The sequence below is a fragment of the Harpegnathos saltator genome, unplaced genomic scaffold (assembly GCF_003227715.2).
Source record: "Harpegnathos saltator strain DR-91 unplaced genomic scaffold, Hsal_v8.6 scaffold83, whole genome shotgun sequence".
NCBI lineage: Eukaryota > Metazoa > Arthropoda > Insecta > Hymenoptera > Formicidae > Harpegnathos > Harpegnathos saltator.
The window spans coordinates 589,868-603,975 of NW_020230682.1; the positions used below are offsets into that span (position 1 = coordinate 589,868).

At 49.9% G+C, this 14,108-nt stretch overlaps 1 protein-coding gene across 4 annotated transcripts; it reads left to right on the forward strand.

Annotated features, from left to right (window-relative positions):
- The first annotated feature begins 1,320 nt into the window (after positions 1-1,320).
- Positions 1,321-13,808, forward strand: ash1 (histone-lysine N-methyltransferase ash1). 4 transcript variants are annotated; one of them, XM_025307111.1, is made up of 14 exons: positions 1,321-2,023; positions 2,530-2,903; positions 2,994-3,208; positions 3,290-3,409; positions 3,595-7,076; positions 7,194-7,526; positions 8,156-8,436; positions 10,109-10,605; positions 10,682-11,103; positions 11,297-11,641; positions 11,724-11,896; positions 11,980-12,146; positions 12,264-12,500; positions 12,561-13,808. In XM_025307111.1, exons 2-14 carry the CDS (start codon positions 2,732-2,734, stop codon positions 12,702-12,704), a joined length of 6,588 nt encoding a protein of 2,195 aa, XP_025162896.1. In that variant the 5' UTR covers positions 1,321-2,023; positions 2,530-2,731; the 3' UTR covers positions 12,705-13,808. The 4 variants fall into 4 exon arrangements, with proteins under 4 accessions (XP_025162896.1, XP_011150880.1, XP_025162897.1 ...); XM_011152578.3 differs by having other exon boundaries at positions 1,321-1,943; XM_025307112.1 differs by having other exon boundaries at positions 1,321-1,943; positions 12,264-12,485.
- The last annotated feature ends 300 nt before the right edge of the window (positions 13,809-14,108 follow it).

Sequence of the window (14,108 nt, forward strand, 5' to 3'; positions counted from 1 at the left end):
ATTTCCATCAGATTCATCGATTCACTTTGTCGATGACTGATGAAATTCCCGATTAAACATGGCGGGGAAAATTTCCCAATTTAAAAATATTAATGGTTATGTGGGATTATTCAATTAAAAAAATGTATAAGGATGAATCTTTTCTGATTTTCCTCTCGAATATATAAAAATAATATGTATATAACAAATAGAATGTTTATAATTTCTTTCAATTTTGTACAATTTGCAAAATCTCGGCTTCAGAATTATATGTGCACACAAATATCAAATTATTGATATTTACCGATCAAGTATACGTAAAATGTTACTGACTTCAGCTGAATTCATTCGTCAAGTCATTGTTTAAAAAACATGCAATCAAGTAGCCCATTGTCACTTGTCCGACGAAAATGCGGCGCATCTATGGTGAATTAAAAAAACTCACTCCACCTTCATCCACCAGCTATGATCGACAAGGAAGACTCCGAGGTAAGGTAAGGTAAACGTCTCAATGGTCGGACACGTCCCAGTATCCGATTACTTTGAAAAAAAAATATTTACCATTTATTTTAACAATAATGAATGAAAGTAATAATTATTGTAAAAAGAAATTGCAATATTTGACGATTAGTTGGAAAAAAATTTAGACAATTTGATACTTTTGTATTAAAATAAAAATTAATTAAACAAGTACGCACCTATTTGGCAAAATAATGGTCAATCGTTAATAAATTCATTAGATAACGTCTATATTTATATTATTTCCTGTTAGCACGTACTAATTTTCTAATTGCGGTCAAACACTGGGACAAATTATATCCGAACATTGGGCCATAACCCAAGTAGAACAGAAAATTACGATGACATTAAAATGATGAGGAAAGCTCTTTTTCTCATCATGATTCGGTCATTTTCTTGTCATTTTGATGTCATCATGATTTTTTGTTCTACTTGAGAATCTACTACTGTCCGCTTATTGCTACATTAATGCGCTTCATGACTTGTGTATAAATATTTCATTAATAATAGATATATACATTGGTCTACATAATTTTTCTCTACTTAAGAAAATCGTGAGTTTTCGAATAAATGTAAAAATATTTACACATCAAAACTATTCTTAATATTATATTTTTTAATATTGTATTCTTTATTTTATGTTTTATTGTTACTTCATTATATTTTATTTTTATTTTATCTTATTGTTATTTCTTAATATCGTATTTTTTGTGCGACGGCCTATGTTTAAACGTCCAGTCACTGGGACATTTACCTTAGCAGTCGGCGGGGAAACGCGTCAGCGTCGGTAAATATCGCCTAGCGGACGGAAGCGGCCGACGGCGGCGGCGCTGCGGACGGGGCAACACAGAGAGAGTCGCGGAGCACGATGCGCCCTTGACGCAGCTTACACGAGTCTATCTGACGTGCAAGTACCGGGAAATCAGCCGCGTTAACTCGCGGCAACGCGCGGGGTCGGTGCGACCGTCGTCGTTGTCGTCGTCGTCGTCGTCGTCGTCGTTATCATCACCGTCGCCGTCGTGGTGGTAGTCGTCGTCGCCGTGGTTGCGCGTCGTCGCGCGCGCCGCCGGACTGCCGCCGCCGAGCCGTCGCTCGGGCCCGCAGTCGGTGCTCCGCTCGGACAGCTTGCCGCTAAATACGTTCGCAACGCCATTTTGTGGTCGCGCATAAACATCGAACGGCTTGCAGTCGCGGCCGTCGCTACGCGAACGCCCGTCGCGGACGCGCCGCAGCGACCTTAGCGCGCATCGCCGCCACCATCGCCGCGTACCTCGCGCTCACCGTGGCGCGCCACTGGCTCGTGTCGAGCCGTCGCGGCGACATTTCGCGCCAAATCCCGTCGACGCACCTGGCGCTGACGAGCGGAGCGCGAGAACAAACAGCTGTCGTCGCGTCGCCGATCGCCAGGCGATATCGCCGCCCCCGACGCCGCGGCCGCTGGCCAGGTAACGCTTCCCCGCGGCCCTCGAGAGAGGCCCGCCGAGAGATCGCCGAACTGCTCTCGGACGATGGTCCGATTTCACGCGTACGTTGCGACTCGTCTCTCGCCTTGTTTACGCGTGACGCGCCTCGGCGAGCGATCGCGCAATTTCGCCGGGCCAGCGGTGCTTCCCTCCTCTTTTTCGGCGTTCTTTCCTCGCGCCTCTGACGCGCAATTCGTGACGAAGATGTGTGTGCTGTGCGTGTATGTATGCGTACGTGCCTGCGTCGTGCGTATGGTGTGTGTGTGCGTGTGTGTGTGTGTGTGTGTATTCATGCTTGGGAGCTTCGAGTGCTCTGGAATTTTGTCGCTGTAGATTCTTTTGTTGCGCGTCCGGAACGAGAAGAGACTGATTTCTTCGCGTGGAGACGGACAAGCTCGATCGGGCGAAATTGTAAAATTCCTCGCTTGTTTCTCCGCGGCATGTTTTCTTGCGAGAGATACTCCGCTGGCGTGAGCAAACTTGTTTCGTATCGTCAATGTTTTTGTATTGATCCTTCTTATTGGTAAGACGGGAAGTCATTAATGATTGTGTATTTTTTTCTTTGTAGGTTTACAGTATTTTGTGAGGCTCGAGCGAACTTGTGCATGGTTCCAAAAGTGACACTAGTGACGATTGTTAGATAAACACGTACACATAGGTTAAAGCTGGAAGATATGCTTTTTGTTATTGTCAAGAGAGCTTGATGAGTGATCAAAGGAATAAGGAATGCTATTCTATTCCATTCCGCTGGATGTCAGATAAGCTGAAAAATGTCTGGTGATTCAGGATGGAGCGTTGTTATTCACCATCCCTCAGAGATAGGATTGCAGACTTGGAATTGGGGAGAAAACGATGGGGAGCAAGAGAGAGAGCTCCCTTCTACCGTTGACATGGATGCTATAAAAGGCGGCGGTAGCTGGGATCCTGCTACTGAACCTAATGGTACTTGTGCGCACCATACACTAACCGTATACACATACATAAGACACCTGCACACATACAGCACCTCTCACCAATTTTTCAACTTTGTAGGAACAGATTCGGCTGACTCCGAAGAAGATTCCGATTCTGACGACGAAAGCTCTGGTGGAAGTGAAGGCAGTTGCTCTTATTCAGATTCTAACTCAGAGTCCGACGACGAGAGTAGCGGCGACGAGGAGGAGGGGGACGACAGTGGATCCAATTCGGACTGCTCCTCCGAGCGCAGCGAGCAGACATTCTCCATTCAAGAAACCAACTTTGAACAGGCACGTGGAGACTCGCTGTTGCTTCCTTCCCGACCGACTTTCCCGCAGAAATATCATTCATTCTATGTCGTGTCATTGCAGGGAGCATTGAAATTAAAAATCACCATGAAAGGCCCGAAGAAGGAGGAACCTGAGAAGGTCAAGTGCGAAAAGGGCAGGAGGAATGTGCCGAAGAGACTTAAAACCAATCACGGAAATAAGGTAATTAGTTCGACGAAGAACCCGCTTCAGCCGACTAAGGTAGAATAATTAAACAATATTAATGTGCGATGCGTTCACTCGGTGAAGTCGAGTCGACCTCAAATCACCCCCTCCAATCATTCCGTCCCGACGTGAGAGACGCGGCCGTGATTACGTGATAAAAACGCACGTGAACCCGTGTTTAGTCCTCAGAATGCAGCAGCGAGGACTCGGATTCGTCCGCAGGCCACGCGGCGTCGCAGCACGTGCAGCAGCAGACACAGTCGCAGCAGCACCAGCATCACGTGCTGCAGGAGATCAACCAGGAGGACCTGGCGGCGATCCTGCCGCCGCAGGAGCAAGAGGACGCGCCGTTCGACGGCTTCGAGGACTCCGAGAGCGGCCGGCTGGTGTCGAAGGCGATCGAGCGCATGTCGCTCGGCGCGGACTCGGACACGAGCGAGAACGGTGATCAGAACCCGGTGCCGGTGTACAGCTCGACGCTGCTGCAGCAGTTCGTGGAAAAGACCGCGCTGCTGTCGGAGCCGCGCAAGAGGCGCAGCAAGCTGAGTAAAAAGCTCAACGACACGGAGTACCCCTGCGTGTCGAACGTGTCGCCCGATTCCGGCATTCAATCGGTGGATAACAGTCCTCTGCATCTGACGATCAGTCCTGTGAGCCCGCTGGCGCAGACCCAGTCCCCGATTCAGCCGCCGGTCGTGACGAAGCCGGCGGTGAATGTCGATCGCGTTCTCTATCCCCCTAAACGGAAACCGGGCAGGCCGGCGAAGACGGTGCCGGCCATGCAGCCGCGTGGGCCCGGCAGGCCGCGCCTGAAGCCGGAGGTCGCCGTCGAAAAGGCCGAGAAGGCGGAGAAGAAGGAGGCGACCGCGACGGCGAAGAGCGCGAAAGACGAAGCGGTGTCCGCGGCGAGGAAACGCGGCAAGGCCAAGTCGCTGCCGTACAAGCCCGCGCAGGCGTCGAGGGAGCAGAAGGAGGAGAACGCGCCCGCCGCGAGCAAGCGGACGATAAAGGGCAAGCCGACGTACCAGAAGAAGCGCTACGGCCCGTCCGCGAAGCTGCCGCAGGAGAAGGCCGCGATGGTGAAGAAGGCGGGGACCAGCACGAGTGTCCCGATGCGAGTAAAGTGCCTAAGCAGGTCCGCCGCGAGCAAGCTGATGCCGCAGTGCGACGGTAGGACCTGCAGGAAAGTCAGACAGGACAGGACGGGCGCGCCCGCCAGCAACAAGACCACGACCCCGTTGACGCGGCAGAAACAGTCGTCCACCTGCGAGCAGGTTGCCAACGAGCAGAAGGCGCCGGTGAGCGGCGCTGGCAAGAGGAGCTCCAAGGAGAATCGCAACAACGCGGCGACCATCTTGCCGAAGAAGCAGGGTCTGGGAGGAGCGAAGAAGATAACGACGTCGGTCAACACGCCGTCGGTCAACACGAGGCGCGTCCTGAAGGAGAACAAGTGCAACAAGAAGACCACCGGCGCTGCCAGCTTCGAGACGAACGGCGTGGGCGTGCAGACGCTCATCTCCTTGCCGGTCGGGGACGTACTGAAGGCGGAGAACGCGGAGCGCGCGGCCAGCAAGTGCGACAAGGCGACGCAGCCGACGCACAACAACCATTGCCACAAGCACCACCACCACAAGCACCGACGGAGACTGCTGGCACCGCCGAAGAACCCGATCTGCATCAATCCGTGCATCATCCAGGAGATGGAGAAGCTGATCGAGGAGTTCGCGAGGTCGTGCAGCCTCGGCAGGAACAACGCTGGCGCGAACCACTCGGAACTGCCGCAGATCTTCCGCGTGAAGAAGCTCACGAAGAAGAGGAAGGGCGACGTGAATGCGGGTGACGACCAGAAGCTGAAGCGCCGGCTGAAGAAGGAGAAGGTGCTCGCCGGCGCGGACTCCAAGAGCAGCGCGAACACCAGCACCAGCTCAAACTCGAACGAGCAGAGGCTGCCGCTGAAGAAGCGCCACTACCACGTGTCGAGCCCGCATAGCTCCCAGAGCTCGAACGCCAGCTGCGCGGACGCGAGCGCGAACGAGCCCAACTCGACGGAGAGCCACATCGAGGAGGCGATCGAAGCGACCATCACCAGATACGGCGGTAGCTCGGCGTCCTCTGTCCACGAAGAGGCGCTGACCCCGGTGACGCCGAAGAAGAGGCTCCGGGACGCGGACGGCGCGGCGGCCGACAAGCAGCAGGCCGGCGACCTCGCCGAGGACAAATCCGCGGCGCAGTCGGAGGCACAGCCGCGTCGCAAAAAGAAGATTGTCAAGGACCTCCGCGTGACTGTGACGAAGCTGGCCGTGTCTGAGAGTCACGCTGGTATCCTCGATAAGTCCGGCGAGAAAGGCTCGAAGGCCGCCACGGAGAAGTCCGCCAAGTCCGAGAAAACTGCGGCCTCCGCGGAGCGCTCGGCGAAGGCCGAGAAGGCGCAGTCGGACGACAAGCTCGACGTGGAGCACGTCCGCGCGGAGAAGAGCATCAAGGTCGACTTGGAGCTGAACGCCAACTCCGAGGTTGCCGACGACGCTGACACCGTCAGCGAGAGCAAGGTGACCCGCGCCGGTAACACGAGCGTGCCGAACCCGCTGAACAGCACTGCGGCGATGATGCTGACGAAGAAGAAGATGAAGCGACGGAAGGCACGGGTCAATCGCACGGGTTTCCCCACTCTGAAGAAGAAGAAGAAAAAGAAGAAGGAGGAGGAAGAGACGGTCGGCGTCACCCCGGCGGTCAGCGGCTCGTTGATAAACGTAGTCAAGGCACTCCGCAAGAATCAAAATATAGACTTGATGCTGACGGAGGATGACAACAAGATGTCTTTGATGGACAACGCTGCTCAAGAAGACGTCCTCTCGGAGGACAAGGGCAATGCTCGCGCGGACGTGAAGAACTTCGACAACTCCAGCACGGCGCAGGAGACGTCCAGCCGGAGCGGTTCAGACGAGGTGGCCGAGACCTGTGCCGGCCAGTTGAGAGTGCGCAAAGACCTCGTGGAGTCCGACAGCAGTGTGTTATCCGATAAGCTGTACCCGGTGAAATACGAGAAGCTGCAAGATTGCCGCGTCTACGACGAGAACGTGTCGCTGGAGGAGTCGTTGGAGCGGTACAATCAGAGCCAACGCATCGCCGAGCTGAGCGAGGAGAACCTGAGGAAACTGGAGCGCGCCAACGCCCAAGCGGCGGCCGTCAAGATGGAGCTATCCGGCTGCTTCAACAACAACCACAAGAGGAGGAGGGGCTCAGCCAGTCCGTCCAACTTGGGAGCCCCAAGGAGCGCGAAGAGGCTGAGGAGCGGCTACGACACGGAGAGCGAAGCGCCTCCTAGCAGCGACGTGGCCAGCGAGGATCAGGAGGTGAGGAAGCCGGTCGGCGCGGCGCACAGCCGAAAGAAGCAGTCGACGTGGAAGAAGGAATACTTCCACAGCAGGTTCGCCGGCTACAACAGCAAGAAGGTTATCTGCAACTGCATGGAGCACGGCGCCGCGCTCAACATGTACTCGCACGGCAAGCCCATGCGGCACAGGAGGATGTTGAATCAGCTGCACTACATGTGGATGAACGACGCGCAGCGGAGGCAACCGCAGACTCTGACCCAGCCGCAGCTGCTGCAGCTGCAACAGCCGCAGCAGAAGAGCCAGAAGAAGGTGCCGTCGTGGAATTACAAGTGAGCACAGTTTCCCCCTCGTTCTCTTTTCTCCAGACCTCTGCTTCTTCTCCCCTCTGAGAGGTAGCCTCTGAGGTTTTGACCCGGTCGATGAGTCAACAGTGTCTCTTTCCGCAGGAAAATCCGGACGAACATCTACTACGACGTCAAGCCGACCACTCTGTACGAGGCGCAGGCCTGCGAGTGCAAGCCGGAGAGCGGCTGCGGGGACGACTGCATCAACCGCATGGTGTTCAGCGAGTGCTCGCCGCAGCTCTGCCCTTGCGGTGAGAAGTGCAAGAACCAGAAGATTCAGAAGCACGAATGGTCTCCGGGGCTGCAGAGGTTCATGACCAAGGATAAGGGCTTGGGCGTGAGAACGCAGCTGGCCATCAAGTCCGGCAACTTTATCCTCGAATACGTGGGTGAAGTTGTGTCGGAGCGGGAGTTCAAGTCGAGGATGGCGACCAGGTAGGGCTCGAGTTACTCACCCTGTGTTAAGCACCCTGACCCGTGTTTTCACAAGTTATAAAGAGTACGACAAAAAAGAGCGCATGAGTAGGATGTTTGAAAAGTTTGCCGATAGAATATTGATCTTTTTTCCCGCGAGGGGAATTTACTTATTGGTCTTATCGGTCGCATGAGGATTGCAAACGCTTTGACACGATGAAAGTGCGCAGAGAACTGAATTGGAGCGTAGCTCGTTGTGTGACGAGAGTGAAAGAGGAGAAACTTTTAAATTGACACTTTGAGCTGCTGGCGTAAACATTCGCCTGCCATGCAGAAGTTGCGTTCGCTCTGCTCGGAGAGAAAATTTCAAGGAAGGTTGCTGCGCCTTCACGGCTGAATTTCGAGGCTTGAGAGAATCTCCACATAGGCGCGTGTTCCGCTAAGTACGATAAGCAAAGCAGCGCATGCTTATGTAAGATCTACAAGAAGCGCAGGAAAGATAGTACGGTCGCTTATCTAATACGACGTTTCGACGTCATGTCTCTTCGTCATCGACAATCTGTCGTCTACTTTGGCAAACTCTCTTCGGGTTGGTTGCTCTCTGCGGGTTAGAGGCATGTGGAAGAACAATGGTCCTGTTAAAATTACAGATACGCCAGTGACACGCATCACTATTGCCTGCACTTGGACGGCGGCCTGGTGATCGACGGTCATCGCATGGGCGGCGACGGCAGGTTCGTGAATCATTCATGCGAGCCGAATTGCGAGATGCAAAAATGGAGTGTTCACGGGTTACCGCGCATGGCGCTGTTCGCATCGAGGGATATTAAACCGGGCGAGGAGCTGACGTACGACTATAATTTCGCACTGTTCAACCCGTCGGAAGGGCAGCAGTGTAGATGCGGTAGCAGCGCCTGCAGAGGCGTCATAGGTAAATCGATAGACGAGGAAGAGCTTGAAATAAAGACCACAATAGCGAGCGTGCAACGACCGCCAGGCTGTTTGTAACTCTTGCAGGAATGCACGGCATTCAATAATTCAATTATATACAGGGTGTTTGGGATCTTTGCGAAATGAAAAATCGCGAAAATTAATCGGATCAAGTTGAGAAGAAGAATCAAGCACCATTTTGCAAAAACTGCAATAGTTATTAACGATTAAAAATCTAGAGGTTCTTTTAATTAATAACTTGAAAATTTGCAAAATGGTAAAGAGCTTTTTTGTTCGGAATGACCTAATCTACAACAGCTAGACACAATAGCCGTCATATAATTGTAGATCAGGTCATTCTGAACGAAAAAGTCCTTTACCATTTTGCAAATAAGTACACAAATTTTCAAGCTATCAATTAAAAGAACCTCTAGATGTGGTCATTTTCAGTCATTAATAACTATTGCAATTTTTGCAAAATAGTACTCAACTTTTCTTCTTAGTTTGATCCGATTAATCTTCGCAATGTTTTGTTTCCAAAAGATCCCGGACACCCTGTATAACTGATCTAGAGCTGCACAGATTTCTCATTGACGTCTGCAGGATGTGAGAAGCTTCTGAATTACGTCAAAAGTAACGAGCAAATTTTAAAGCGTGCGGATGAGCCGACTGTGATGATTCATTCATAAACGTTTTATAAATTATATATTCGATAAACAAAAGAACTTCTTGGCAATTATTTTTGTTGTACTCGCGGCAGATTTGGACTCTGATGAAATGAGATTATCTGGATTAACAAAGTTTTGCTTTCGCACAAAATTGAAAAACATAAATTGGCTGCAACGAGAGAATCAATATTGTAATTTGATAAAAATAAATGTCAGAATATTTGAGATTAATAACGATGAAATTGATAACAATATATTATATGTCTACAGTACAGTGTTGAAACAAAATAATATCAATCCCGCGTATTACAGTCATGCAATATATAATATAGGGTGAGAAAAAAGTATGGAAAATCTCGAAAAATATGTTTTGTAGAAAAGCGTTTTAGATAAAAATTGTAGAGTTTAAAAGACCTACTTACTGATCTTATCAGTTTGACTTTGTATGAATTTCCTGAAATATTTTAAAATTTGTCATGATACTTTTTAATATAAAATATGAAATGTCTCGTAAAATAAAAAAAGCACTCGGCCATCTGAAGTAAGATTTTGAATAGCTCTCTGTTCGTTTTAAAAAGAATCTCCTCCCCACATTTACTTTATAAGATATTTCTTATTTTATACTAAAAAGTATGATAAATTTAAAAATATCTCAGGAAATTCCTAATCAAAAGAAGCTTTATTACAGTTCTTTGAAAACGTCTCGACAAGAGCTATAAGAATATGTAATGAAAAATTTAAGTCACATTTTAAAAATTCCACTTGACTTTGTCCTGACCTTGGCGACACCATCCAAAGTCAAACTGATAAGATCAGTAAATGGGACTTTTTAAATCCTTTTTAACAACTTTTATCCACTTTAAACACTTTTCTCTGTAAAATATATTTTTCGAGATTCTTCAGAGTTTCCGTACTTTTTCCTCATTCTGTATGCAGATACATAGTTGGCAACCGGTGCTTTCGCCTTCAAATTTACCATTAGTCACCCTAAATTCCGTGCCGCAGGTGGCAAGAGCCAGAGGGTGGCGCGCAGCATCCCCGCGCTCCCGTCGCAGGCGGAAACGACCGAGAGGAAGTCGGTCGGCAGGCCGCGCAAGAATGTCCGCAAGTCGAATACGGTGCAGTCTGCGAACTCGAAAAGCATTTGCAAGTCTCGCAAGATGGGCGACACGACGCTGACGCACGCGCCGCAGCTGAGACCGATGTCTTACCAGCAGCGGTGCTTCGCGCGGGAGCACCACTGCTTCCTGCTGCGCAACCTGGAGAAGGTGCGGCGGCTGAAGTCGTCGGTGCAGCAGGTGCACGTGCAGAATGGCAAGACGAAATTCGGCAACGCGAGCGCTGCGAAGGAGAAGGCCGCCGGCGATTCGAAGGCGCAGTCTGACGCGTTCTTCTCGCAGCTGACCGCGCTGACGAACACGAATGCGCGGACCGTGCGGACGCGCAGGCTCGCACAGGCCCAGGACGACCCGGAGGTACACAAGACTGCGAAATTAGCTAAGGTAGGCGAACAAAGCTCGGAACGGCGGGAGCAGAGGCGTTGTCACTGTATAGCGATTTTTCTCTTCTCTTTCGCAGGTATTGAAAGATTTATACACAATCGTCGCGACGGCGAATGACGAGAACGGACAGCCGCTGTGCACGCCGTTCATGACCCTGCCGCCTAAGAGAAAATTGCCGGATTACTATGAGAAGATCACGGAGCCCGTCGACTTGAGCACGATAGACCAGTGCATCGGCACCGGTCACTACAAGACTGCGGAGCACTTTGACCAAGACATGATAAAGTTGTTCGACAACAACGTGAGATTCTTCGGCAGGACGTCCGAGATCGGCATCGCCGCAGCGAGGCTGCGGAAATTGTATCTTGGGAGCAAGCCCGACTTTGTGGACGCTATCACGGAGGCAATGGGTACTCCGCCGTCGCAGGGCTTTCTGCCACCTCGGGGCTCCACGGCTGGGGAGGAGGATGTGATCAGGTGTATTTGCGGATTGCACAGGTACGCCCCGATCGTCTGTTGACGAAGAAAGTAGCGTTAACAAATTATTACTGGAAAAGAAGTGATCTTTAACGGCGCGTTACAAGTTATTTCTCAATTCTGATTGCGTTCTGCGACACGCATCGTGATATATTGAATATATCGTTGCGTACGAGTTCTTTGAAGTACATCTTCGCGACTCTTCTCTGCGCAGGGACGAAGGCTTGATGATCCAGTGCGAGCGTTGTCTCGTCTGGCAGCATTGCGACTGCGTGAAGGCGGACACCAGCGTCGAGTCTTACCTCTGCGAGAGGTGTCAGCCGCGCGAGGTCGACCTAGAGATCCCACTGGAGCTGGAGGTCCCGTCAGACTGCGACGACGAGGAGAAGGGCAAGAAGCATTACGTGACGCTCTTGCGGGGCGACCTGCAGCTCCGGCAAGGCGACACGGTGTACGTTCTGAGAGACACACCCGAGAAGCACACGTACAAAACCATACAAAAGCCCGACTACGAGCAGATGGACATCTTCAGAATCGAACGTCTCTGGAAAAACGTCGCGTAAGTAATTTACACGTACAGTTGTGTGTTGATTAATTTTGGCCCGCCTGTGTAGAGTGTTTCAGAATAATTTGCTCAACAGGGGTGAGAGGTTTGTGTTCGGGCATCACTACCTGCGGCCTCACGAAACATATCACGAGCCGACGCGGAAGTTCTACGTCAACGAGGTCGTGTGCGCTCCGCTGTACGAGGCCGTACCTTGCGACCTCGTGGCCGAGCGCTGCTGGGTGCTCGACCCTCACACCTTCTGCAAAGGTGCATGCCACCTGGCGCTTACGATATCATCGAGACTGCGCGGCGAGAATTAACTTTCTTAATCTCTTCATTTTGGCATTCAGGTCGCCCGGTCGGCTCTACTCCTGAGCACACCTACGTGTGCGAGTACCGTGTTGATCGCGCGGCGCGGCTCTTCACGAAGGTGTCCCGAGCCAGGCACCAAGTATGTACGAAACCGTACGCGTTCGAGACCTTCCCGCAGCGCATAAAGCATTATCGCACCTACTTGGTAAGTGCCTCTGATTGTTTCTATCATCGAGAAAATTTCTCCCGAGCATTATATAAAAATATATCACATCTACATGTCTGCGTGTATCACATATTTTATTATATGCCGCACTTGCAGCCTCACAGCCTGGACGGGATCCAGCTCGGCAAAAAGTTCTTCTTGTCCAAGGACAAGAAGAAGAACAACAACAATCATGAGGTGGAGGGGAGTCAGAAGATGGAGTCCGGTGACAGCGCAAAGGCGCAGGGCAAGGAGCAAAAGTGCGCCGGTAGCAGGACCAGGCGGAGATCCGGCGGCGATATCCTGACGATTGCCACGTCCACGACGTCGTATCTTCAGGTACAACAATCGCACGTGAGTTGTTGTATTGTCGCTTGTGGCGATGCCGTTACTCAATTCCAGCTTTTTTCGCAGAGGGAAGACCAGAAGAAACGACTAAATAGCATCCTCCTGCACCTGCTGCAGAAGATGCCGAACAAGAAAGACCCGTTAGATCTGTCGTTCCTCCTCGAGAGGAACAGACGAAACCGAAAAAGACCCGGCGGACTTAATCCGTGACAGTGGGTGATATCACAACGATAATATTGATATTGTACATAGGCTAAACGAGTTGCTAACTAACTTCAATCTCAGTCAGAATAATCTAGGCTCTCGGCTAAGCTAGGTGGTTGATCCATTTCGGTTCCGCTGTCGGCCAGGATAATTGTACATTACTCCCCTTCCGAGGAAAGCACGAAAGAAGTGAGGGAAATGCGTGTCTCCTCTTCTCGCGTACAGCCCGTCCATTGATATAATTTATATCGATATACCGTAGTCGCGAGGGTGAAATATTCGTTCAGAGTAGGCGATTGTGTCTGGCGATATTTTTCTTACGATCCATCCTTTTCTTTTTTATCCCCTTTCCTCTCAAGTAGACGAGGCTAGATATCGTGTATCCACTCGGTTTGCTTCCGACCTTTTCGAGCAAAACGGATTGAAACGTTTGTTGACTCGCGCGATAATCAATCAGAGATCATGTTACGAGCGAAGTGGCGAATAATTAATTAATCGTTTCTCCCCGGAACGACATGAGCTTCTACGTATCGTATATAATTACGAGTCGCGTGCTCTTGTATAGAATCATTTGTATAGCTTCTTTTCATCATAGTTAACATGACTAAAAATGTACAAATTACATGTTACATGGGATTAAGATCGTCGGAAGGATAAACGTTTTACCCAGTGCGAGTGTGTGTTGAAAGAGTCGATATAAATAGCGCGCGTATGTATGTTGTGTATGTGTGTGTGCGTGCGCGCGCGCGCGCGCGCGTGCGTGCGTGCGTGTGTGTGTGTGTGTGTACGAATGTGCGCGCGCGAGTAATTGACGCTTTATTGCACAGAAGTATAATATTATATTTTTCATAACCCCGGTGTGTGTTATTCAAAGCCATCAAAGTGTAACATAACTTCTTCCGGTTCGCGGGAGAATCTTTACTAATATATATTTAATTTATTGGTATATATTATATATACACATATATATATATACATATATATATTGAATTATGTAGTCGGAGTGCGACTGGACAGCCATCGCGGTGATTCCAATGTTGTATATATGTATACCCGCAAGGCTCCATATTTATTATTGCATTACACAGTATGGTAGATACATATTACGATATAAACACCTTTGATACGCATCTTGCTTCCTTATTCTTTTTCGTTCGTACTAGACTGTAAGGTAGATTTTATTTTCGTGCAGAGATTTATTCTCGCGGTATTACGTTCACGTCGGCGCAAGACGAAGGAGTGTATGTATATATATATATATATATAAAGATTATATATTATTCTAATATAATATATCGTATAATGAAAAAAGTACTCGAATATATATTATATTATTATAATACATGTATATTTATATATATACATACGTTTATGTACATATATATGCGTATTAAAAACGGCGCGGCAGCG

Bases quoted from the DNA above. Each gene is read 5' to 3' on its own strand.
- ash1 (XM_025307111.1), top strand. From the start codon at position 2,732: ATGTCTGGTGATTCAGGATGGAGCGTTGTTATTCACCATCCCTCAGAG. The intron at 3,209-3,289 runs GCACGTGGAGAC...GTGTCATTGCAG, and splicing joins AAGAAACCAACTTTGAACAG to GGAGCATTGAAATTAAAAAT. The intron at 10,606-10,681 runs GTAGGCGAACAA...TCTCTTTCGCAG, and splicing joins AGACTGCGAAATTAGCTAAG to GTATTGAAAGATTTATACAC.